Source organism: Dendrobates tinctorius, unplaced genomic scaffold, assembly GCF_039654945.1.
Source record: "Dendrobates tinctorius isolate UK_male_01 unplaced genomic scaffold, ASM3965494v1 ptg000164l, whole genome shotgun sequence".
Lineage (NCBI taxonomy): Eukaryota > Metazoa > Chordata > Amphibia > Anura > Dendrobatidae > Dendrobates > Dendrobates tinctorius.
This window is the reverse complement of record NW_027361831.1, coordinates 7,977,784-7,998,771: the sequence shown is the minus strand read 5'-3', so window position 1 is coordinate 7,998,771 and position 20,988 is coordinate 7,977,784. Positions and strand designations below refer to the sequence as shown.

At 47.8% G+C, this 20,988-nt stretch overlaps 1 protein-coding gene across 1 annotated transcript in view; it reads left to right on the top strand.

Moving 5' to 3' along the window:
- The first annotated feature begins 20,907 nt into the window (after positions 1-20,907).
- LOC141052937 (uncharacterized) overlaps positions 20,908-20,988 on the top strand; it is a 310,086-nt gene continuing 310,005 nt past the window's right edge. The window contains exon 1 of the mRNA XM_073550268.1: positions 20,908-20,985. Coding sequence (XP_073406369.1) covers positions 20,959-20,985 — 27 coding nt within the window. The 5' untranslated portion in view covers positions 20,908-20,958. The remainder of the gene's footprint in view (positions 20,986-20,988) is intronic.

Below are 20,988 nucleotides of genomic sequence, written 5' to 3'. Positions count from 1 at the left end.
TGGCTGTTAAACAATTAATACCGGATATGATTGGTCTACTTGGGGGGTGAGTTAAGTTTTTATGTATTTTTGGGATATGATAAAAGACTGCCAGTGTAGGTGTTTTATCGGTAATGAATGAGTATTCCTTCTTAGTAAGAATACCGGAGGTTTTACCATATTTGGCTAGTTCACTCAATTGTTTGACACAAGTGGTGGTGGGGTCACCCAATAATTTTCGATAGGTTTCAGTATCCTCCAGTAATCTCACTGATTCCTGATGGTACTGCATACGATCAAGAATAACAATACCTCCCCCCTTATCAGCTGGTCGTATGATTATATTATTATTTTCCTGAAGGTCAATGAGTGATTTCTTTTCCTGATTACTGAGATTATACTTTAGGAATTTGGGTTTGCCCTTATATGATTTTCTCAGATCAGAAGTGACTAAGGTTTCGAAGGAATGAAACGCATTAGAGTATTCGCTTACTGGATTAAATGAAGAGGGATTGGCTAAGGTAGTATGAATAAATGGTGTGTTATTTTGAGTTAGGTATAGTAGGCATTTGAACTGACTGTGTCCTTTTTAGAAAATATTTTTTAAGAGCTAGATTTCTGTTGTTGTGATGGATCTGCTCGGGTCATTTTCTTTTTGGTGAGTTGCCCACCTCTCTTACCTCTTTTGGTTTTCCGGTATTTAACCGAAAAATATTTCGGTTGATGGTGGGTTGAAAGACAGGACCTCTATTTCTCCTCAGTGTGTTATTGGTTTTGTATCTATATTGACTTCTGGCAGTACTAGTGCTACTGGATGTGGGTATACGATGTGCTTGGCTTGGCAATAAATTTGATTTAGATAGGCTCCTAGTTGATTTGCCCACTATTTTGCCAGGATTGGGTTTAGTTAGAGGACGATTTGTAGTGGACACCCGGGTGCTAGGGCCAGGTTCCTCTATATCTAGTGTGTCCTCCACATTTTGAGAAAGCTGGGAATACCTGTTTGATGTAGAAATATTTTTATAATGAATCGGTAATTCATCAGGCAAGGAATGTTGTGTCCCTAATGGTGTACTGGGATTTGATTCACCGAAGATATGATTAGCTGAACCAGTGATTTGTAACGGGACAACACTGGTAAGAGGCTTATTTTCTGTGTGGAAACTGGAGTGTATTGAGTTGAATTCGTATCTGCGTACGTGGAGAAGACCATAGAGTTATCAGCTGGAGTTACAGATGGTGTTAATTGATATTCATCAAGCCTTAAAAGCTGTGGTGAGGGACTGGATTGCAACCTCTCATTATGAGAGATAGGGGAAATAGAGAGAGTGCCTGAATCTAAAGGTACCTTATCACGGGTGAATTTTTTCATTTTTTGATTCATAATTTCATTTACCTTGCCCTTTAATCTTGATATAATACTGGAAGTAAGATACTGGATACCCTCTACCTGGTTGAATGTTCTAAGCTGTTCAAAAAGGTTGGTAATGATTTGGGTAGTTTTTTTGAGATTTAATGATCTTTTCTCAATAATAAAATGTAGAGCCTGATTAGAAAAGGAGAAAAAGAGGGTATCCCATTCTTTTTGAATAGAAATATCCCCAAAATCTCTAGCCAATGTTTTATATACTGTTAGGCCTCTTGGCACCAGTCCTGCTTTAGCATACTGCTCCAAAGAGGCTACCTCCCACATATCCCTCATTTCTATGTGTAGGTGTTTTTCCAAGATTTTTAGTAATGATTTTGCTTGCTCAAAATCTGATGAGACCGAGCTATGTTTAATGAACTGCTTCTTAATCAAATTCAGCCTGAAATCCCTATCGTACCATAATTAATTGATGGCCATGGTGGGCTGCCCAAGTGTGTAGTGCACAGATTAATTCAAAGAACAGGAAAAACAATAAATTATACCCACTGGCACTCCACCTTAGGACAAAAAGCACTAAAATAGCTGCAAGTGAAGACATGCGCTGTGCGAATCCTGTTACATATGTTGCAAACAGAGAGATGCTGAATAAAATTCACTGCGCTAATACTCAGAAAACACAAAGCAAAACTAGTTGTGCGACAAAAAATGGTTCTACCGTAATGATACACTATGTACGGACACCTCACCGCTGTTGTCAGATAGCGATAGGTTAGGCCAGGGGTGGGGAATCTTTTTTTCTGCCAAGGGCCATTTGGATATTTATACCATCCTTCGGGGGCCATACAAACTCCGCCCACAAAGTGCATCCCGACTCTGGCACTGGTTTCATGACTTAATCTGTCATTGCATGCCCTTCAATGTTCAGTAGTGAACACTGCGTGTGTGTGCTAACAGAGCAAGAAGAAATTAATGAGATTGTGGCAATCAAAATACAGCTCCCTGCCCAAGAATGCAGTCCCTGAGAATCTGCTCGGGGGCCTGATAAAAGGTCATCGAGGACCATAAATGGCCCTGGGGCCTGAGGTTCCCCACCCCTGAGTTAGGCACTTACTTGTAAGTAGATGCTGGGTAAAGTTGCTGCGTTCCGCTATCAGACAATACACCGCCGTATAGCATCAAGGAGTGCGCTCCCAATGTGCCGCTGATTGCTGGCGTCAGTCTGACATGCGGGGGATGAGGACGGGGGCGTGGGGGAGCAGAAGTTTACGGCGGGCTTCGGCAGAAACACCGCCGCCAACACACTGCAGGACGCAGGAAGCTGGGGGTGTGACGTCACGTAGCTGGCTGCTAGACTGGATGGGTAGTGGTGTGGGTCAATACTGAACGACGCGTTTCGAGGGACGCGGTCCCTCTTCTTCAAGGTTACAGGCATTGGCCCCAATCCGTCCGTTTGGGCTCAGTGTACATGGGAGATGACTTTTCTTATATGTGGAAATAAGTTTACCCTTTTCAAAGCTACATTTGACCAAGAATATCAGACATTAGGGCACTGGACTCCAGTTATGAATATTGTTTTTTTTGTGAACGGCATAGGTGCTCTAGTCATGGGAGACATATATTTTCAATGAAGTGGTGAATTTAACGCGTTTAATGCCTGCGCATCAGTACCAAATTAATTACAGGCAGATGGATAATTGATGTATGCCATGTTTCCCATCTATGGAAAACTAAAATGACGATAGGAAATAGAGCATTAATATCTCCCACATGGGACCTCCAGTTCAGATTTTCAGATTCCTGAAAATCAGGAATCCCAACATTTTTTGGGACCTAGCCACATCCCATTGACTAGTCTGACCTAGGCTGAGGTCACCCATGGGTAGATATGTGGGCATGATTTTTATCTGATTTTGAATTATCAGTTAGTCCTGGAAGACAGTTTGCTGTAGGTCTTTACTCTAAAAGGAGAGCTTTCCTCCGCTAAGATCTGCGCCATTTCCGTGACCCAGATTTTTTTTATTGTTTTTATTTTAGGTAATTGTATATGCTATATTGTTTAGTCCCCTTTTGTAACATATTTTGTACATTTTAAAAAAAACTGCCTACTTTTCGGATTAAATATATAAAATTTAATAGCCTAGTTCTGCTTCCTTTATAAATCATATCACTGAACCCATATGCTACCAGTATCTGCTGTCCAATCAGCCTGCATAAACAATTGATGGTGGCAGCTAATTTTCTTGGGTTATTGCAAAGCTCGGCAGTGACCATACCGAGGTGTGTATAAAAGAAAAAAAAAGGGGGTGTGGTATCATGTTAGCCAGATGAAAAAAGAATGCTCTCAATGGGAAAAGCAAGATAATCTCATACCGTAGTTATGATACCTTTTAATGGCTAACAAAAATAAAATAAATGGTGTTACAATTTGAGACTTCTTAGGTCCCTTCCTTCAGCATGGTATAACAAAGTTTCTGAAGAAACACAAATAAATGCACACAAAAAAACAGAGACATAGTATAATTGTGATGGATCGCACAGGGGAAGGGGTGTGTCCACTTTGCGCATCTCGGGGACGGGAGAGAATTACCCAGCAGGGTCAGTCAGGGAACTGTGCAGAGGGCAAATAGTCACTGGAAAGTCTTCCCTTATAGGTATGAGGCGCTTATTGAGGCGCTCCTAGTGAGGAGGGATATATATCACCAGTCCAGTGCCTCGCGAAAGTATTCGGCTCCCTGGAACTTTTCAGCCTTTTCCCACATATCATGCTTCAAACATAAAGATACCAAATGTAAGTTTTTGGTGAAGAATCAACAAGTGGGACACATTGTGAAGTTGAACAAAATTTATTGGTTATTTTAAATTTTTGTGGAAATACAAAAACTGAAAAGTGGGGCGTACAATATTATTCGAACCCTTTAACTTAATACTTTGTTGCGCCACCTTTTGCTGCGATTACAGCTGCAAGTCACTTGGGGTATGTCTCTATCAGTTTTGTACATCGAGAGACTGAATTTCTTGCCCATTCTTCCTTGGCAAACAGCTCGAGCTCAGTGAGGTTGGATGGAGATCGTTTGTGAACAGCAGTTTTCAGCTCTATCCACAGATTCTCGATTGGATTCAGGTCTGGACTTTGACTTGGCCATTCTAACACCTGGATACGTTTATTTCTGAACCATTCCATTGTAGATTTTGCTTTATGTTTGGGATCATTGTCTTGTTGGAAGACAAATCTCTGTCCCAGTCTCAGGTCTTTTGCAGACTCCAACAGGTTTTCTTCAAGAATGGTCCTGTATTTGGCTCCATCCATCTTCCCATCAATTTCAACCATCTTCCCTGTCCCTGCTGAAGAAAAGCAGGCCCAAACCATGATGCTGCCACCACCATGTTTGACCGTGGGGATGGTGTGTTCAGGGTGATGAGCTGTGTTGTGTCATGCCAGCGTCGGCTATCACACCGGTGCCCGCTCCTGCTGCCTCTGCCTCATGCGACTCCCGGCCCCCTGCTTACCGCTCCCGCCGCCGCGCTGCGACTCCTGCATCCCGTCCTGCCGCCCGGGGGATCCAGCGTGGGCTCTCCTCCCTCCTCCTTCCCTGCTCTAGCTCCGGGCATGCGCCTTAGGCCGCGGGCGTGCGCTCCCATCCCTTCTTAACCCCTTCAGAACCGTCCCTAAGGAGTGATCTCCAATCGGGAGTTGGCGCGGGGTATATCAGGCAGCTCCTCCTTCCTGGAGGTGCCTGATTATCGTGTGCCTTCCTGTACGATACTCTGGCCCCGTCCTGTCGCTCCTGTCACCAGACGTTCCTGACTCCGGTCGCTCCTGACTCCGGTCGCTCCTGACTCCGGTCGCTCCTGACTCCGGTCGCTCCTGATTCCGGTCGCTCCTGTTCCTCTGACTTGTCTCATCCGCACTTGAGCCGCCCCTCTTGATATCAGCTGTCGCGGTATCCGACTCCTTCAGGCCTGCTCCTAACGGTCCCTGTATAGGGGTCGGCACCACCTGGCCAGCTCGCCCCAGGGATCCCGGTACCGTGACCCAGAGGGTCCACTCTTGCTACTCCCTACAGCATAATCAGGCCCTGGACCCCGCTGGTGCCTCGGCAGCGACCCAAAAAGAATTACTCTTTTTGCGGGAGAACCAAACCCGGATTATGGCTTTCATGAAGTCCATGGACACTCGGTTGTCCGCCATTCAAACCTCCGATCCAGGGAGTGCCCCTCTGCTGGCGGAGCTCGCGCAGCAGCGTGATACACTGTCCCATATTCTTAGTTACATGGCTTCTGTTGATCGTTTACAGTCCCTTCAGTCTTCTGCCACGGTCTCTGCTCCGCCCCGCGATCTTGCACCTCACCCGACGCCACATCTGAGGAAGCCTCCAAGATATAGCGGGGATCCCAAGTTGTGCCGAGGGTTCCTTAATCAGTGCCGCCTACATTTCGAGTTGCTGCCCCAGCAATACCCGACTGATAGGGCTAAGGTGGCATTTATCGTGTCCCATCTCGAGGGGGAGGCCTTGGCATGGGTGAATCCCCTGTGGGAATGGGATGACCCGGTAGTATCCAGCATACAAGAATTCCTGGACACCTTCCGCCGGGTCTTTGACGAGCCATGGCGTCTGGCCTCCACCACTGAGTCCCTTTTCAATCTTCGACAGGGAACTCTTACCGTGGGACAGTATGCCATTCGCTTCCGGACACTGGCCTCAGAGCTGGGGTGGAATAATGAGGCATTGGTAGGGGCCTTTTGGAGGGGGCTTTCGGGGAAAATCAAGGACGAGCTTGCTGGTCGGGACACTCCCACTTCTTTAGAGGACCTTATATCTCTGGCCACTCGTACTGATTTACGGTGCCAGGAACGCTCTCGCGAGTCAGTCAGAGAGAGAGGCCCATCTAGGTTTAACCCAGTCCCCATCCCTCGTTCGACCAAGCTTGCCAGTAGTTCTGCCCCGGAGTCCATGCAGGTCGATCGCGTAAAGATATCTGAGCTGCGGCGCAAGGAAAGATTGGATCAAGGTTTATGCCTCTATTGTGGTGGAACCAACCACTTTCTACATTTCTGTCCGCAGAGGCCGGGAAACTCCTCCGCCTAGGCCAGGTAAGAGAGGCCTCCCTAGGTGACTCTGTTCCCTCTCTACCCCTTACTATCTCAGCATTACTTCTCCTAGGTAGGGAGCGTAGATCTGTGGAGGCGTATGTGGACTCGGGTGCGGCAGGCAACTTAATTCGGTTGGAAGAGGTGGACAAGTTCCGGATTCCTGTTGTCATGCTTGAAGCACCACACGTGATCACCTCCGTGGATGGCAAACCATAACCTGTCCCCGTCACCACGGTCACTCGAGCTGGGGATGCAAATCGGAGCACTACACCGGGAGAGAATTGCTTTTTATATTTTGCCTAATTTGTCTCACGCTCTGCTTCTTGGCCTGCCCTGGCTCATGAGCCAGTCCTAGCTTGGCGCTCAGGGGAAGTCCTTCGTTGGGGTCACTCTTGCCAAGAACGTTGTCTGCTGCCAGTTACCCGTACCAGTCTGCACCAAGGACCCACGGACCTTCCTGGGCTTCCCGTGGCCTATCATTCGTTCGCGGATGTCTTTGACAAGAAGGAAGCTGAGACCCTTCCCCCGCATCGGGCCTACGACTGCCCAATCCAGCTAGTTCCTGGAGCTACTCCCCCCAGAGGCAGAATCTACCTGTTGTCACCTGCAGAAACCTCAGCCATGACGGAGTACATCCGGGAGAACTTAGCCAGGGGCTATATCCGGAAGTCGTCTTCCCCAGCAGGGGCCGGGTTTTTCTTTGTTCGGAAGAAGGATGGATCCCTTCGATCTTGCATCGACTACCGAGGCTTAAATAACATAACGGTCAAGAATAGGTATCCTCTACCACTTATCCCCGAACTTTTTGACCGCCTACGTGGGGCCCGGATCTTTACTAAACTGGATCTACGAGGGGCCTACAATTTAGTCCGAATACGTGCCGGAGATGAGTGGAAGACCGCCTTCAACACGCGGGATGGCCATTATGAATATTTGGTCATGCCGTTTGGACTTTGTAACGCCCCAGCGGTCTTTCAAGACTTTGTTAACGAAGTCTTCCGGGATCTTCTGTACTCATGCCTCGTGGTACACTTAGATGACATCCTCATCTTTTCACCAGACCTGTCCTCTCACAGGAGGAGCATTCGCCTGGTCTTGCAACGCCTGCAGGAGAATCGACTCCATGCCAAGATAGAGAAATGCCTATTTGAACAGACCTCCCTACCCTTCTTGGGGTATATTATCACGGACTCGGGGTTGCGAATGGACCCAGAGAAATTGTCCGCGGTGCTCAAATGGCCGCGACCTGTCAGAGTGAAAGCCATCAAACGATTCTTGGGCTTCGCAAATTATTATAGGCAATTCGTCCCGCACTTCTCCTCTTTAACCAAGCCTATTGTGGCCCTTACACGGAAGGGAGCAAGGCCCTCAGAAACTGAGGACGCATTTCTCACCCTGAAGCAGGCCCTTGCCACAGCCCCTGTTTTGCATCGGCCAGAGGTCGGCAAGCCCTTCGTCTTAGAGGTGGACGCCTCTTCTACGGGAGCTGGGGCGATTCTCTCCCAAAAGACCTCTACTGGGTGCTTGGCTCCGTGCGGGTTCTTCTCCAAGTCATTTTCACCCGCAGAATGTAACTACATGATTGGGGATCGAGAATTGCTGGCCATAAAGATGGCGCTGGAGGAGTGGCGTTATCTTCTGGAATGGGCAGTCCATCCCTTCACAATATTCACTGACCACAAAAAACTGGCCTACCTCCAGTCGGCTCAAAGACTCAGCTCCAGACAAGCCAGGTGGTCATTGTTTTTCACTCGCTTCGACTTCGAGCTCCACTTCCGACCCAGTGACAAGAATACCAAAGCAGATCCACTCTCCCGGTCCTTGCAGTCACCCGAAGTGGAGGAGGCTCCATCGCATGTTATATGTCCTGCTCGGTTTATCACGGTGGCTCCTGTGAGTCTTCGTTCCGTGCCTCCTGGTAAGACCCTCATCCCGCAAGGCAAAAAGGTAGAAGTACTATGCTGGGGTCACTCCTCCAAGATCACTGGACATGTTAGCATCAAGAAGACTCTTGCTCTGGTTTCCCGTTACTGGTGGCCTTCTCTCTGCCAAGATGTGTTGGACTTCGTGGCCTCCTGCTCAATTTGCGCCAGGAACAAGGTTCCTAGAAGCTTGCCCTCCGGCCTCCTTCAGCCATTGCCTGTTCCCGAAGCTCCTTGGCAACATATCGCCATGGATTTTGTTACCGATTTACCCCGTTCTTCCGGATGCACGACTATCATGGTAGTAGTCGATCGGTTTTCCAAAATGGCCCATTTTGTTCCGTTACCTGGCTTGCCCACGGCCCCTGAATTGGCTAAAATCTTCATTAATCAGATTTTCAGATTGCATGAGCTTCCTCAGCGGATCGTGTCTGACCGCGGGGTACAGTTTACCTCCCGCTTCTGGAGAGCACTTTGTAAACTCTTGGGCATATCTCTGGATTTCTCTTCCGCTTATCACCCACAGACTAACGGGCAAGTCGAACGGGTTAACCAAGTTTTGACCTCCTACCTACGGAACTTTTCTAACGCCCATCAAGACAATTGGGTCGATCTGCTTCCGTGGGCAGAGTTTGCCCATAACAATCATTCCAGTGAAGCCACCACCAAGTCCCCATTTTTTGTGGTCTCCGGTCAGAACCCAGGTGTACAGTACCTCTTCCAGTATCTTCGTCCTCTGGTGTACCCGCTGCCGATGCCCTCTCCCAAGAGTTTTCCCAAGTCTGGAGGAGGAACAAGGAGGCTCTCGTACAAGCCGCAGCCCGGATGAAAAGACAATGCTACAAGGGGCGGAGGGATCTCCCATCATACCATCCAGGAGACAAAGTCTGGCTGTCGACCAAGCACATCAGCTTGAAAATCCCTTCCTATAAGCTGGGCCCCTGGTACATCGGTCCCTTTGAAATTCTTGCATCAACAATGTGGCCTATACATTGAGGCTGCCTGCTTCACTCTGGGTCCCTAACGTCTTCCACATCTCGCTCCTGAAACCAGTCATCCTCAATCAGTTTTGCCCTGCGCCTCCCGTTGTTCCTCAGCCAGTAGGGGCCGATGACATCTTTGAAGTGAGAGATATTTTGGCCATGAAGAGGGTTAGGGGAAGGACCTTCTTCCTTATTGATTGGAAAGGGTCCGGTCCTGAGGAAAGATCTTGGAAGCCTCGAAAGAATGTTGATGCCCCCTGCATTCTGAACAGATTCTTGACCAATCTCAGGAGGAGGAGACGTAAAGGGGGGGTACTGTCATGCCGACGCCGGCTATCATGTCAGTGCCCGCTCCTGCTGCCTCTGCCTCATGCGTCTCCCGGCCCCCTGCTTACCGCTCCCGCCGCCGCGCTGCGACTCCTGCATCCCGTCCTGCCGCCCGGGGGATCCAGCGTGGGCTCTCTCCTCCCTCCTTCTGCCCTGCTCTAGCTCCGGGCATGCACCTTAGGCTGCGGGTGCGCACTCCCATCCCTTCTTAACCCCTTCAGAACCGTCCCTAAGGAGTGATCTCCAATTGGGAGCCGGCGCGGGGTATATCAGGCGGCTCCTCCTTCCTAGAGGCGCCTGATTATCGTGTGCCTTCCTGTACAATACTTTGGCCCCATCCTGTCGCTCCTGTCACCAGACGTTCCTGACTCTAGTCGCTCCTGACCCTGCTCGCTCCTGACACCGGTCACTCCTGACTCCGGTCGCTCCTGACACCGGTCGCTCCTGACACCGGTCGCTCCTGACACCGGTCGCTCCTGACACCGGTCGCTCCTGACTCTGGTCGCTCTTGACTCCCGTTACTTCTGACTCTAGTCGCTCCTGATTCCGGTCGCTCCTGTTCCTCTGACTTGTCTCATCCGCACTTGAGTCGCCTCTCTTGGTATCAGCTGTCGCGGTATCCGACTCCTTCGGGCCTGCTCCTAACGGTCCCTGTATAGGGGTCGGCACCACCTGGCCAGCTCGCCCCAGGGATCCCGGTACCGCGACCCAGAGGGTCCACTCTTGCTACTCCCTACATGTTGCCTTTATGCCAAACATATCGTTTGGTATTGTTGCCAAAAAGTTCGATTTTTGTTTCATCTGACCAGAGCACCTTCTTCCACATGTTTGGTGTGTCTCCCAGGTGGCTTGTTGCAAACTTTAAACGACACTTTTTATGGATTTCTTTGCGAAATGGCTTTCTTCTTGCCACTCTTCCTTAAAGGCCAGATTTGTGCGGTGTACGACTGTTGTCCTTTGGACAGACTGTCCCACCTCAGCTGTAGATCTCTGCAGTTCATCCAGAGTGATCATGGGCCTCTTGGCTGCATCTCTGATCAGTCTTCTCCTTGTTTGAGATGAAAGTTTAGAGGGACGGCCGGGTCTTGGTAGATTTAAAGTGGTATGATTCTCCTTCCATTTCAATATGATCGCTTGCACAGTGCTCCTTGGGATGTTTAAAGTTTTGGAAATCATTTTGTATCCAAATTCTGTTTTAAACTTCTCCACAACAGTATCACGGACCTGCCAGTTTTGTTCCTTGGTCTTCATGATGCTCTCTGTGCTTCAAACAGAACCCTGAGACTATCACAGAGCAGGTGCATTTATACGGAGACTTGATTACACACAGGTGGATTATATTTATCATCATTAGTCATTTAGGACAACATTGGATCATTCAGAGATCCACAATGAACTTCTGGAGTGAGTTTGCTGCACTGAAAGTAAAGGGGGCAAATAATATTGCACACCCCACTTTTCAGTTTTTGTATTTCCACAAAAATTTAAAATAACCAATAAATTTCGTTCAACTTCACAATTGTGTCCCACTTGTTGATTGTTCACCAAAAGTTAACATTTGGTATCTTTATGTTTGAAGCATGATATGTGGGAAAAGGATGAAAAGTTCCAGGGAGCCGAATATTTTCGCGAGGCACTTTATATATATTTAAACCTCCCGGCCGTCACTTCCAGAGTTCCTCACTAAAACAGTACAGTATGCTGCCACCATTTCCTCGTTTGAAATAAGCCCCGGCCGACAGCAGGCTTATATCAGGTCAGAAACCAACCCGGGTAGCGTATAATAACCAACGGAGCGTTCGGACGTGGGGATTCGTGTATCAAGATAAAAGAGCAACCCAAGATTAATTTTATATTTAATCGCCAAAAGGTGCACTAGAAATATACAGGCATATATTTACAGAACAATATACAGGTATACATTCAAGAGTATAGTACAAAGGTAGGGTATAAATAGGTTTCAATTACTGTGTTATGTAGCATGTGACTACAGGGAGGCGCTGATGGATCATAGGTCCAAAATCAGGAGCTGCCTCTTATCTCCTGGTCTGCTCCCTCCCACACTATGTGCCCACCCCTGGCCTTGTGCAGCCTCTTTCCTCCCATATCTGAGAGTATGGTTTTCTGTCCAGAACCGTGGAGGCTCATAACTTTCCGCTCGACGCTCTGAATAGAATGGCAGCGGTTCCATTGGATACTGCTGGATTTTATCTGCGCAAGGAGTCCAAATATGCCTACCGTATGTAATTCCTGGTAGCTATGCTTCATAACTCCATAACGCAGAGTGCTAGGGGTGGCTGGATGTTACGAGCTTGTGGGGGAAGGAATGCAGAATCCGATAATGTGCTCAGCTAGGCTCAGAGATATTGCATTCTGTTTTTATAGGTCATTTTCCAGATTCAATATCTCAAAGCCTTGCTTTGACCTGTGGTGTTTGAGTTAGACAAAGGAATCAAATTTGGCTGGGCTTGCAGGAGCGTTCACACCCCTCTGATAATTGGTGGGGACCAGAGCACCAAAGAGCTTGTTCCTGGAGTTAAAGGAAAACCATGATCCTGTGTAATCCCAAGGGTGGGTGCTCATTTCAGGAGTGGAGGGACATCTACTTCATCCCTCACAATAATAAATGAACATTTAAATGAAAAAACTGAGCTGTTAACAAGTTAAATGCCGCTGTCAAACTCTGACAGCGGCATTTGACACGCGCTTCCGGCAAGTAAGCTTGGAATCCCACCCATCAGCGCCCGTGTCACATGACCGCAGGTTGCCATGACAACCAGAGGTCTCCAGCAGACCTCTAAGGGTTGTCACTGCCAGATTGCTATGAGCGCCACCCGGCGGACGGCCCTCATAGCAAATCAGCAATTCTTCTGGTCATCGCCTGTATGTAGCAGAGGCAATCGGGTTATGGCAGCTTCTAGTCTTCCATGGAGACTATTAAAGCATGCCAAAAGAAAAAAAATGTTTTTAAAAATATTAGTAGGAAAAATATAAAAGTTCAAGTCACCACCCTTTCGCCATATTCAAAATAAAACTAAAAAAAATCAATCATACACATATTTGGTATCGTCGCGTTCAGAATCACCCGATCTAGCTATACCAAAAAAATTAACCCGATCGCTAAACGGTGTAATGAGAAAAAGTCAAAACGCCGCAACTTTACATTAACATGCAAAAACGGGCGATCAAAAGATCGTATCTGCACCAAAATGGCATCATTGAAAACGTCAGCTTGGTGCACAAAAAAAAAAGCCCTCGCCCAACCCAAGATCATGAAAAATTGAGACACTATGGGTATCGGAAAATGGCGCAATTTTTTTTTTAGCAAAATTTTGATTTTTCTTTCACCACTTAGATAAAAAAGAACTTAGACATGTTTGGTGTCTGGAGAATCATAATGGCAGGTCAGTTTTAGCATTTAGTGAACATAGTAAAAAAGCAAAACAAAAAACCTTTGTGGTATTGCAATTTTTTTGCAATTTCACCGCACTTGGAAGTTTTTTCCCATTTTCCAGTATGCGATATGTTAAAACCAATGGTGTCTTTCAAAAGTACAACTTGTCCTGAAAAAACCAAGCCCTCACATGGCCATTTTGTAGATTGTAAGCTTGCGAGCAGGGACCTCACTCCTAATGTCACTGTTTAAATGGTCTTAACTTGTATTGAATTTATTGTCTGTACATGTCCTCGCTTAATTGTAAAGTGCTGCGGAATATGTTGGCGCTATATAAATAAAAATTATTATTATTTTGACAGAAAAATAAAAAAGTTATGGCTCTGGGAAGAAGGGGAGCAAAAAATGAACACACAAAAATGAAAATACCGCTGGTTATGAAGGGGTTAAGGTCCTCAGGATTGACATAACCCTTCTTAGGTAGTCACAGGGATTTTGATTAACTCTGATCTCAAACTGCACACCTTTTTTTTTCTCCCTGGGAGGAAAGAAGTTTGACTCCTGGAATTTTCCAACAAATCGGGAAGTCATCTAAATAAGGGATGAGTAAAATGTCTTCCGCTCTTATGTGAACTGAAATTTCTGCCACTATCTTTGTAAACACCCTTGGAGCCATAGATAGGCCAGAGGGGAGGACCTGAAGTTGTAAGTGTGTTAGGCGTCCATCTTCTATCTCCTCCTTGTAGCTACAGTTTACGCTCGTCTCTCTTACTGAGGAGCCGACTTTAATCCCCTTAAAAGATTTTTTAATTTCCTCCTTAATCACGGTTTTCATATTCTCCATGAGTGAGGGAGACTTTTTCGTCAGGGTTTCCACAATGCATTCTTTACACAGATTTTTAGTGTAGGCGGCCGCTAATCTAACCTTGCATGGAGCACAATCCCTGTGCTTAGTCTTACATTGTGCTTTCCTAGGCCTGTCCTATAAAACATAAAAAATACAGGCATTTAGGACAATTTTCTTCCAGCGATCAACCCTGGCTCACCATGCCTGAAGCAGGAATACCATGGTTGGAGGGGCTGCTTCCGTAGGTTCTCCAGACTGGCTGTTGTCATCCATCTGGAATACCTTTCTGCAGCATGGCCTTGAGGTAGAGGAAGGTTTTTATCCTCTGCCACCTCCGGGACCATCCACCGAACCAAATTAGGAGTAGGGAATGCGTTCCTGTTCCGCCCCTTTCCTTGATGCTGCTGCGCGGGAATGCACTAACCATACCAGTTTGTGCCCCCGGAAGACGCACCACCTCATTCCAGGAACGCACCATGCCATACCAGTCCGTGCACCTGGAAAGCTAGAATCCCATCATGCCAGCTCCCAGAGAGGCAGCACTCCACCGGAAGTGACGTCAGACGGGATTGATGTGGTATGACTGCCTGGTCGACTGAGAAGGCTCCTGCCTCTTGCGATGATGAATATAGAAACTTGGCACACACAGTATGTATGATTTCCAGTGAAAAAATGATTTTTAATATACAGTACATACAGTATAGACGTTTCGATCACATTGACCTTCATCACAGTACTGCAAAAAATAATAATTGAAATAATCAAAATAACAGAAGTATATACAATAATCAGAGTATCTGGGACACAAAGAAGGTTGCAGATGATGTCCATAACATATCAGACATTAGTAGCACATACATGATTATATTTAAAAAAAGAGCATTTTTGCCCAAAAACCATGATAATAATACCAATAGGATGAATCATTCATTAAATGCAGAGTAAACATACCTATGTATTGTACTGCTGTCATTTGCATAATGCTCAAAAGAGGGAGAGCCAAAAGGTAAGTGGTCCTGTGTGGTGAGAGATAAAAATCTCCTATTGTATGCCATTAACTATAGTACAATGTGAGAGGTGACAGGAGGAGTTAAAGAGTACATACCCCCCCCGGGAGTAGGGACAAAAGGCAAAGCTTTGCAGAGCCTGTGGAATCAAAATGGAAAATGCTCCTTGTTAGCAGACAGAGCAAAGAGGCATAGTGTCCTAAAGCGGTGGGGGAGGGGTAGGAGTGAAGTGCTACCGGTCCGGTCAGTATGCAGCATGTAGGGCAATGACACGGCATCCACCGCGGGTCAGAGGAGCCCTTTCCAGTTTCTGCTGCTTCTATAAATAGGGGCCAAGATGGCGGCCAAAGAAGAAGTATGAGACATTGCTGTGCACTCCTAATGCGATCCCCAGGCAGGCGGGATTGGGAGGTCTCAGTGATGACGTCACTGTGCATTCCAGAAGTGCTGTGAACATTTCATTAACAGGAAGTGTCCTGTGTAGCAGAGAAAAGTTTCCCCATACAAACGTTCTTGAAAGGGGAAAAAAGAAAAAAAAAAAGAAGCATATCATGTGAATAGTGGTGAATCCTGTGGATGTTAGAACGGGTGTGAATGAACCAGACGACTCTAGATTACACTTTGGGGATGTGGTTCAGTGAAGAGCAAGTAATTAGAAATCTCCGTGAGGTCTACATATATTTAGTGCTGTAGATTCTGAAAAAGGAAAAAAGTATTAGAAGTAGAAAGAATAAAATATACAGCATCACATCATATGTCTCTTGATAATTCAAAACAGAAATGATTGGATATCATAATCCCTATTTAACCCTTTAGGGGTCAATGTCTGGAGCTCATGAATCCAAAAAGCCTCACTTTTTTTTAGAAATTTAATGAGATTACCACCTCTGCGTGGCACATTCACCTGCTCAATTACTTGATATCTTAATTGGGCTATAGTATGGCCCACTGTGACAAAGTGATGAGGTACTGGCAGTAAAAGGTTCTTACATCTAATCGTGGACTTATGTTTTTAAATTTCGATCCTTGATCGGTTGGGTCGTTTCACCCACGTACATCAAACCACAAGGACACTTAATCAAATATATCACGTATGAAGTGTTGCATGTGAAATATCCCTTTATATCATACCTTTTACCAGTTTGTGGGTGAAACAAAGAACTGCCTTTTAACACATTGTTGCACTGAGTGCATTGCAAGCATGGGAATGTGCCATATTTTGGATTCTGCAAAAAACGTTGATTCAGTGCTGGACGGGATGGTCCAACGTCAGCCTTCACGAGAAGGTCCCTAAAATTACGTGGTCTTCTAAAACATGGAAGGAACGGTTCCTTGAACTCTTTGATATTAGGGTGAGCTGGGTTGAGGAGATGCCAGTGGCGGCGTATACTTCTATGGATCCGGTATGCTAAGGGGTGGTATTCATGGACAAAAGGGATACGATCCCTTGTTCTGATATTGGAAGTGTTAGACCTAGTGGAGAGGGCCAATGTATGTTGGGGATAACCCCTCTCTACAAATTTAGCTTGCATTTCTTGCATGCATTTTTCTTTCCGTATTCTTCATTTTTGTAGGATGAAAGCAAGTGTAATGTAGGAGGCTATTCCGATCGGTGGGTTTTACGTATAGGTCTGTGGATAGATTACCCATGTCGTCTTTGATAACAAGGGTGTCCAAAAAGTTCATTTTGTCCATACTATGTGACATTGTGAAATCTAGACCAGGCCAAGATGTTTTAAGATACTGGTAGAATGTATTGAGTGTGGCCAGGGAACCATTCCAAATACAGAAAATATCGTCGCTATACCTCTTCCACATCACACAATGTGAGCGGAAGAGGTTATCCGGGTACAGTATACTATCCTCGTAGTGGGCCATATAGCAATTTGCATACGGCGGGGCTGCGTTCGAGCCCATTGCTGTGCCCTTGATCTGAAGATAGTATCTGTCCTCAAACAGAAAGAAATTCTTTGTTAAAAGAATGAAAAATAGATTACAAATGAGATTAATTTGATCAGTACTAAAGTTGGACACATCCAATAGCCTCCATACAGATTCAATGCCATTCTGATGAGGAATTGACATGTACAGGTCCTTTACGTCAAATGTGACTAATAGGGCCTCTTTTGGGATTGGACCGTGATTATGTATAAGGTCCAGAAATTCACCGGTATTCAATAGAAATTATGTTGTTTGTCTGATTAATGGAGTCAAGATTTTTTCAAGAAATTGTGAGATAGGGGACAGACTGGATTCTGTGGAGGCAACAATCGGTCGTCCAGGTGGGTTATCCAGGTTGTTATGTATTTTTGGAAGTATATAAAAAACGGGTGTTATAGGAAATTGTTTTGTCAAGAATTCTTTGGTCTTAATGTCAATGACTCCCAAAGTGGTGTATTTAATCAGTGTTGTTTGGATAAGTTGATGAATCTCCTGGGTGGGATCACCCGGGAGTTGCTGATATATTGTTCTATCGCTTAGTTGGCGATGGATCTCTGTGAAATACATGGCTCTATCCATAACCACTATAGCCCCTCCCTTATCTGCGGGTTTGATGATGAGATCTTTGTCATCCTGCAAATTTTTCAGGGCTAGTCGGTCAAGAGGTGTAAGATTGGATGGGAAATTTACTTCCTTCTTCTCTATATCATGTCTCAATTTAAGAAAGGTATTATTGACAAAAGAGATAAAGGTTTCTAATGCATGTGAACCTGTAGGTGGTCTGTAACTACTCTTGTTCCTCAGGCCAAAATTAGATGCAATTAATTGTGAAGTGGGGAAAGTAGATGTTTCTTTAGGTATATGTCTTTGTTCTGAAAAATGTAGTTTAAGTCTAAGTGACCTATAAAACCGTTGGAGGTCCATATCCAATCTTGCGATAATGACCTGCCCCAACCAGAACTGCTGGAACTATCAACCGACAATGATGGAGAAAGCCACCAAAACTATTTGGAGCATCCAGCAGGCTACATCCTGGGGCCTACAAGAGTAACTGACACAGTACAGGGTCAGCAGCTCCGTAACCTGCCACAAATATTAGCCATTCCGGTAGCTGGGGGATGCCAATACTGTTAAAAGAGCCCTAACTAATGCGTCCCACAGTAGGAGCGGCCCATCTGGAATTTGACAGATTTCCCAGTCTGTATTTGGCCCCATTCCCCGCTCTGAGGCCTGCTCATGGTCCACAGACTCCACACTGACCTCTCCCCAACCTCAGTGGCTAGAGGGGCCAAGGGTTCTTCCACAGAGGAGCTGCTAAGCTAACCTGAGGACAGTGACATTACTTTTGACGATGGCACCAGGAGAAAAGGAGGTCGAGCTTCACACCAGGGAGTGCTGAGGAATGCTCATACACTGCCGCGTCAGCTTTCTATCATGCTTGGCAAGCTTCTGTGGCAAAATAGAAACAGGACGACTGTGGCTGAGTCTCTGCGGTGAGCAGAAACGCTGAACGGACCACCGTCACTAACGTGTGCACCATATGAAGGGAGTGGAGCAGGAGCTGGGAAAGGATTGAGCAAGAACAGGCAGGGATGAAACTCTGGCCCTCAGTCTGGATGTGGCCTCTCAAAGCAGCCATTAACGCTTTGATGGCCATCTGACTGCTATTATGACACTCCACAGATGAAGTATATTCAGCAGGTGCTGGTAAAGAGACAGAAACCAAGGAAGGGGACACTTAGTACAGGAGAGTACCAACTTCAAAACTGCACAAGGGAAAAAGAAGGGGGGTGGGAAAGCAGGAAAGCTGACACAAAACGTAAAGAAACAGCCCTTGTGCCAGCGGACAGTGGGCAATGAAAATTAATTCACCCTGAGAACATCAGCAAATGGAGGGGGAAAAGAACAGAAGCAAATAAAATATACAGTAATGCCCTACAGGATGAAAGTGTCTCCACGGTCAAGGACCACATCTTACACATGCGGCTCTGCTCCGTGCACCTCGTACACACACGGCTCCGCCCCATACACCTCGTACACACACGGCTCTGCTCCGTACACACGCGGCTCAGCTCTGTACACCTCGTACACACGCGGCTCAGCTCTGTACACCTCGTTACACACGTGGCTCCGCTCCGTACACCTCGTACACACACGGCTCCGCCCCATACACCTCGTACACACACGGCTCCGCCCCATACACCTCGTACATACACGGCTCTGCTCCGTACACCTCGTACACACGCGGCTCAGCTCTGTACACCTCGTTACACACGTTGCTCCGCCGCTCCGTACACCTCATACACACGCTGCTCTGCTCCGTACACCTCGTACACACGTGGCTCCGCTCCGTACACACACGGCTCCGCTACGTACACCTTGTACACACGCGGCTCCGCTCCGTACACCTCGTACACACGCGGCTCAGCTCTGTACACCTCGTTACACACGTTGCTCCGCCGCTCCGTACACCTCATACACACACTGCTCCGCTCCGTACACCTCGTACACACGTGGCTTCGCCGCTCCGTACACCTCGTACACACGCGGCTCCGCTCCATACACCTCGTACACACGTGGCTCCGCTCCGTACACCTCGTACACACGTGGCTCCGCTGCTCCGTACACCTCATATACACGCTGCTCCGCTCCATACACCTCGTACACACGTGGCTCCGCCGCTCCGTACACCTCATATACATGCTGCTCCGCTCCATACACCTAGTACACACGTAGCTCCGCCGCTCCGTACACCTCATATACACGCTGCTCCGCTCCATACACCTCGTACACACGTGGCTCCGCCGCTCCGTACACCTCATATACACGCTGCTCCGCTCCATACACCTCGTACACACGTGGCTCCGCCGCTCCGTACACACACGGCTCCGCTCCGTACACCTCATACACAAGTAGCTCCGCTCCGTACACCTCGTACACACACACGGCTCCGCTCCGTACACCTCGTACACACGCGGCTCTGCTCCGTATACCTCGCACACACACGGCTCCGCTTCGTACACCTCGTACACACACGGCTCTGCTCCGTGCACCTCGTACACACGTGGCTCCGCCGCTCCGTACACCTCGTACACACACGGCTCCGCTCCGTACACCTCATACACAAGTAGCTCCGCTCCGTACACCTCGTACACACGCGGCTCCGCTCCGTACACCTCGTACACACGCGGCTCCGCTCCGTACACCTCGTACACACACGGCTCTGCTCCGTGCACCTCGTACACACGCGGCTCCGCTCCGTACACCTCGTACACACACACGGCTCCGCTCCGTACACCTCGTACACACGCGGCTCTGCTCCGTATACCTCGCACACACACGGCTCCGCTTCGTACACCTCGTACACACACGGCTCTGCTCCGTGCACCTCGTACACACGTGGCTCCGCCGCTCCGTACACCTCGTACACACACGGCTCCGCTCCGTACACCTCATACACAAGTAGCTCCGCTCCGTACACCTCGTACACACACACGGCTCCGCTCCGTACACCTCGTACACACGCGGCTCTGCTCCGTACACCTCGTACACACACGGCTCCGCTCCGTACACCTCGTACACACGCGGCTCCGCTCCGTACACCTCGTACACACGCGGCTCTGCTCCGTACACCTCGCACACACACGGCTCCGCTTCGTACACCTCGTACACACACGGCTCTGCTCCGTACACCTCGTACACACACGGCTCTGCTCCGTACACCTCGTACACACACGGCTCTGCTCCGTACACCTCGTACACACGCGGCTCTGCTCCGTACACCTCGCACACACACGGCTCCGCTTCGTACACCTCGTACACACACGGCTCCGCTCCGTACACCTCGTACACACACGGCTCTGCTCCGTACACCTCGTACACACACGGCTCTGCTCCGTACACCTCGTACACACACGGCTCTGCTACATCCCCCCTGTAAACCCCTCCTGTCCCCACACATAAACTTCCCCTCATCCAGCACCATGACAACCAGCACAGCAGAGTCCTACATACAATGAGGCCCCTGATCATGTGACCCCTGACTCCTCCCCTCCTGTGACCTCATCCCAGGTCCTGTGCGCACAGAGCAGCCATATATGTGGAGTGCGGCTCTGCAGGTGGAGGTA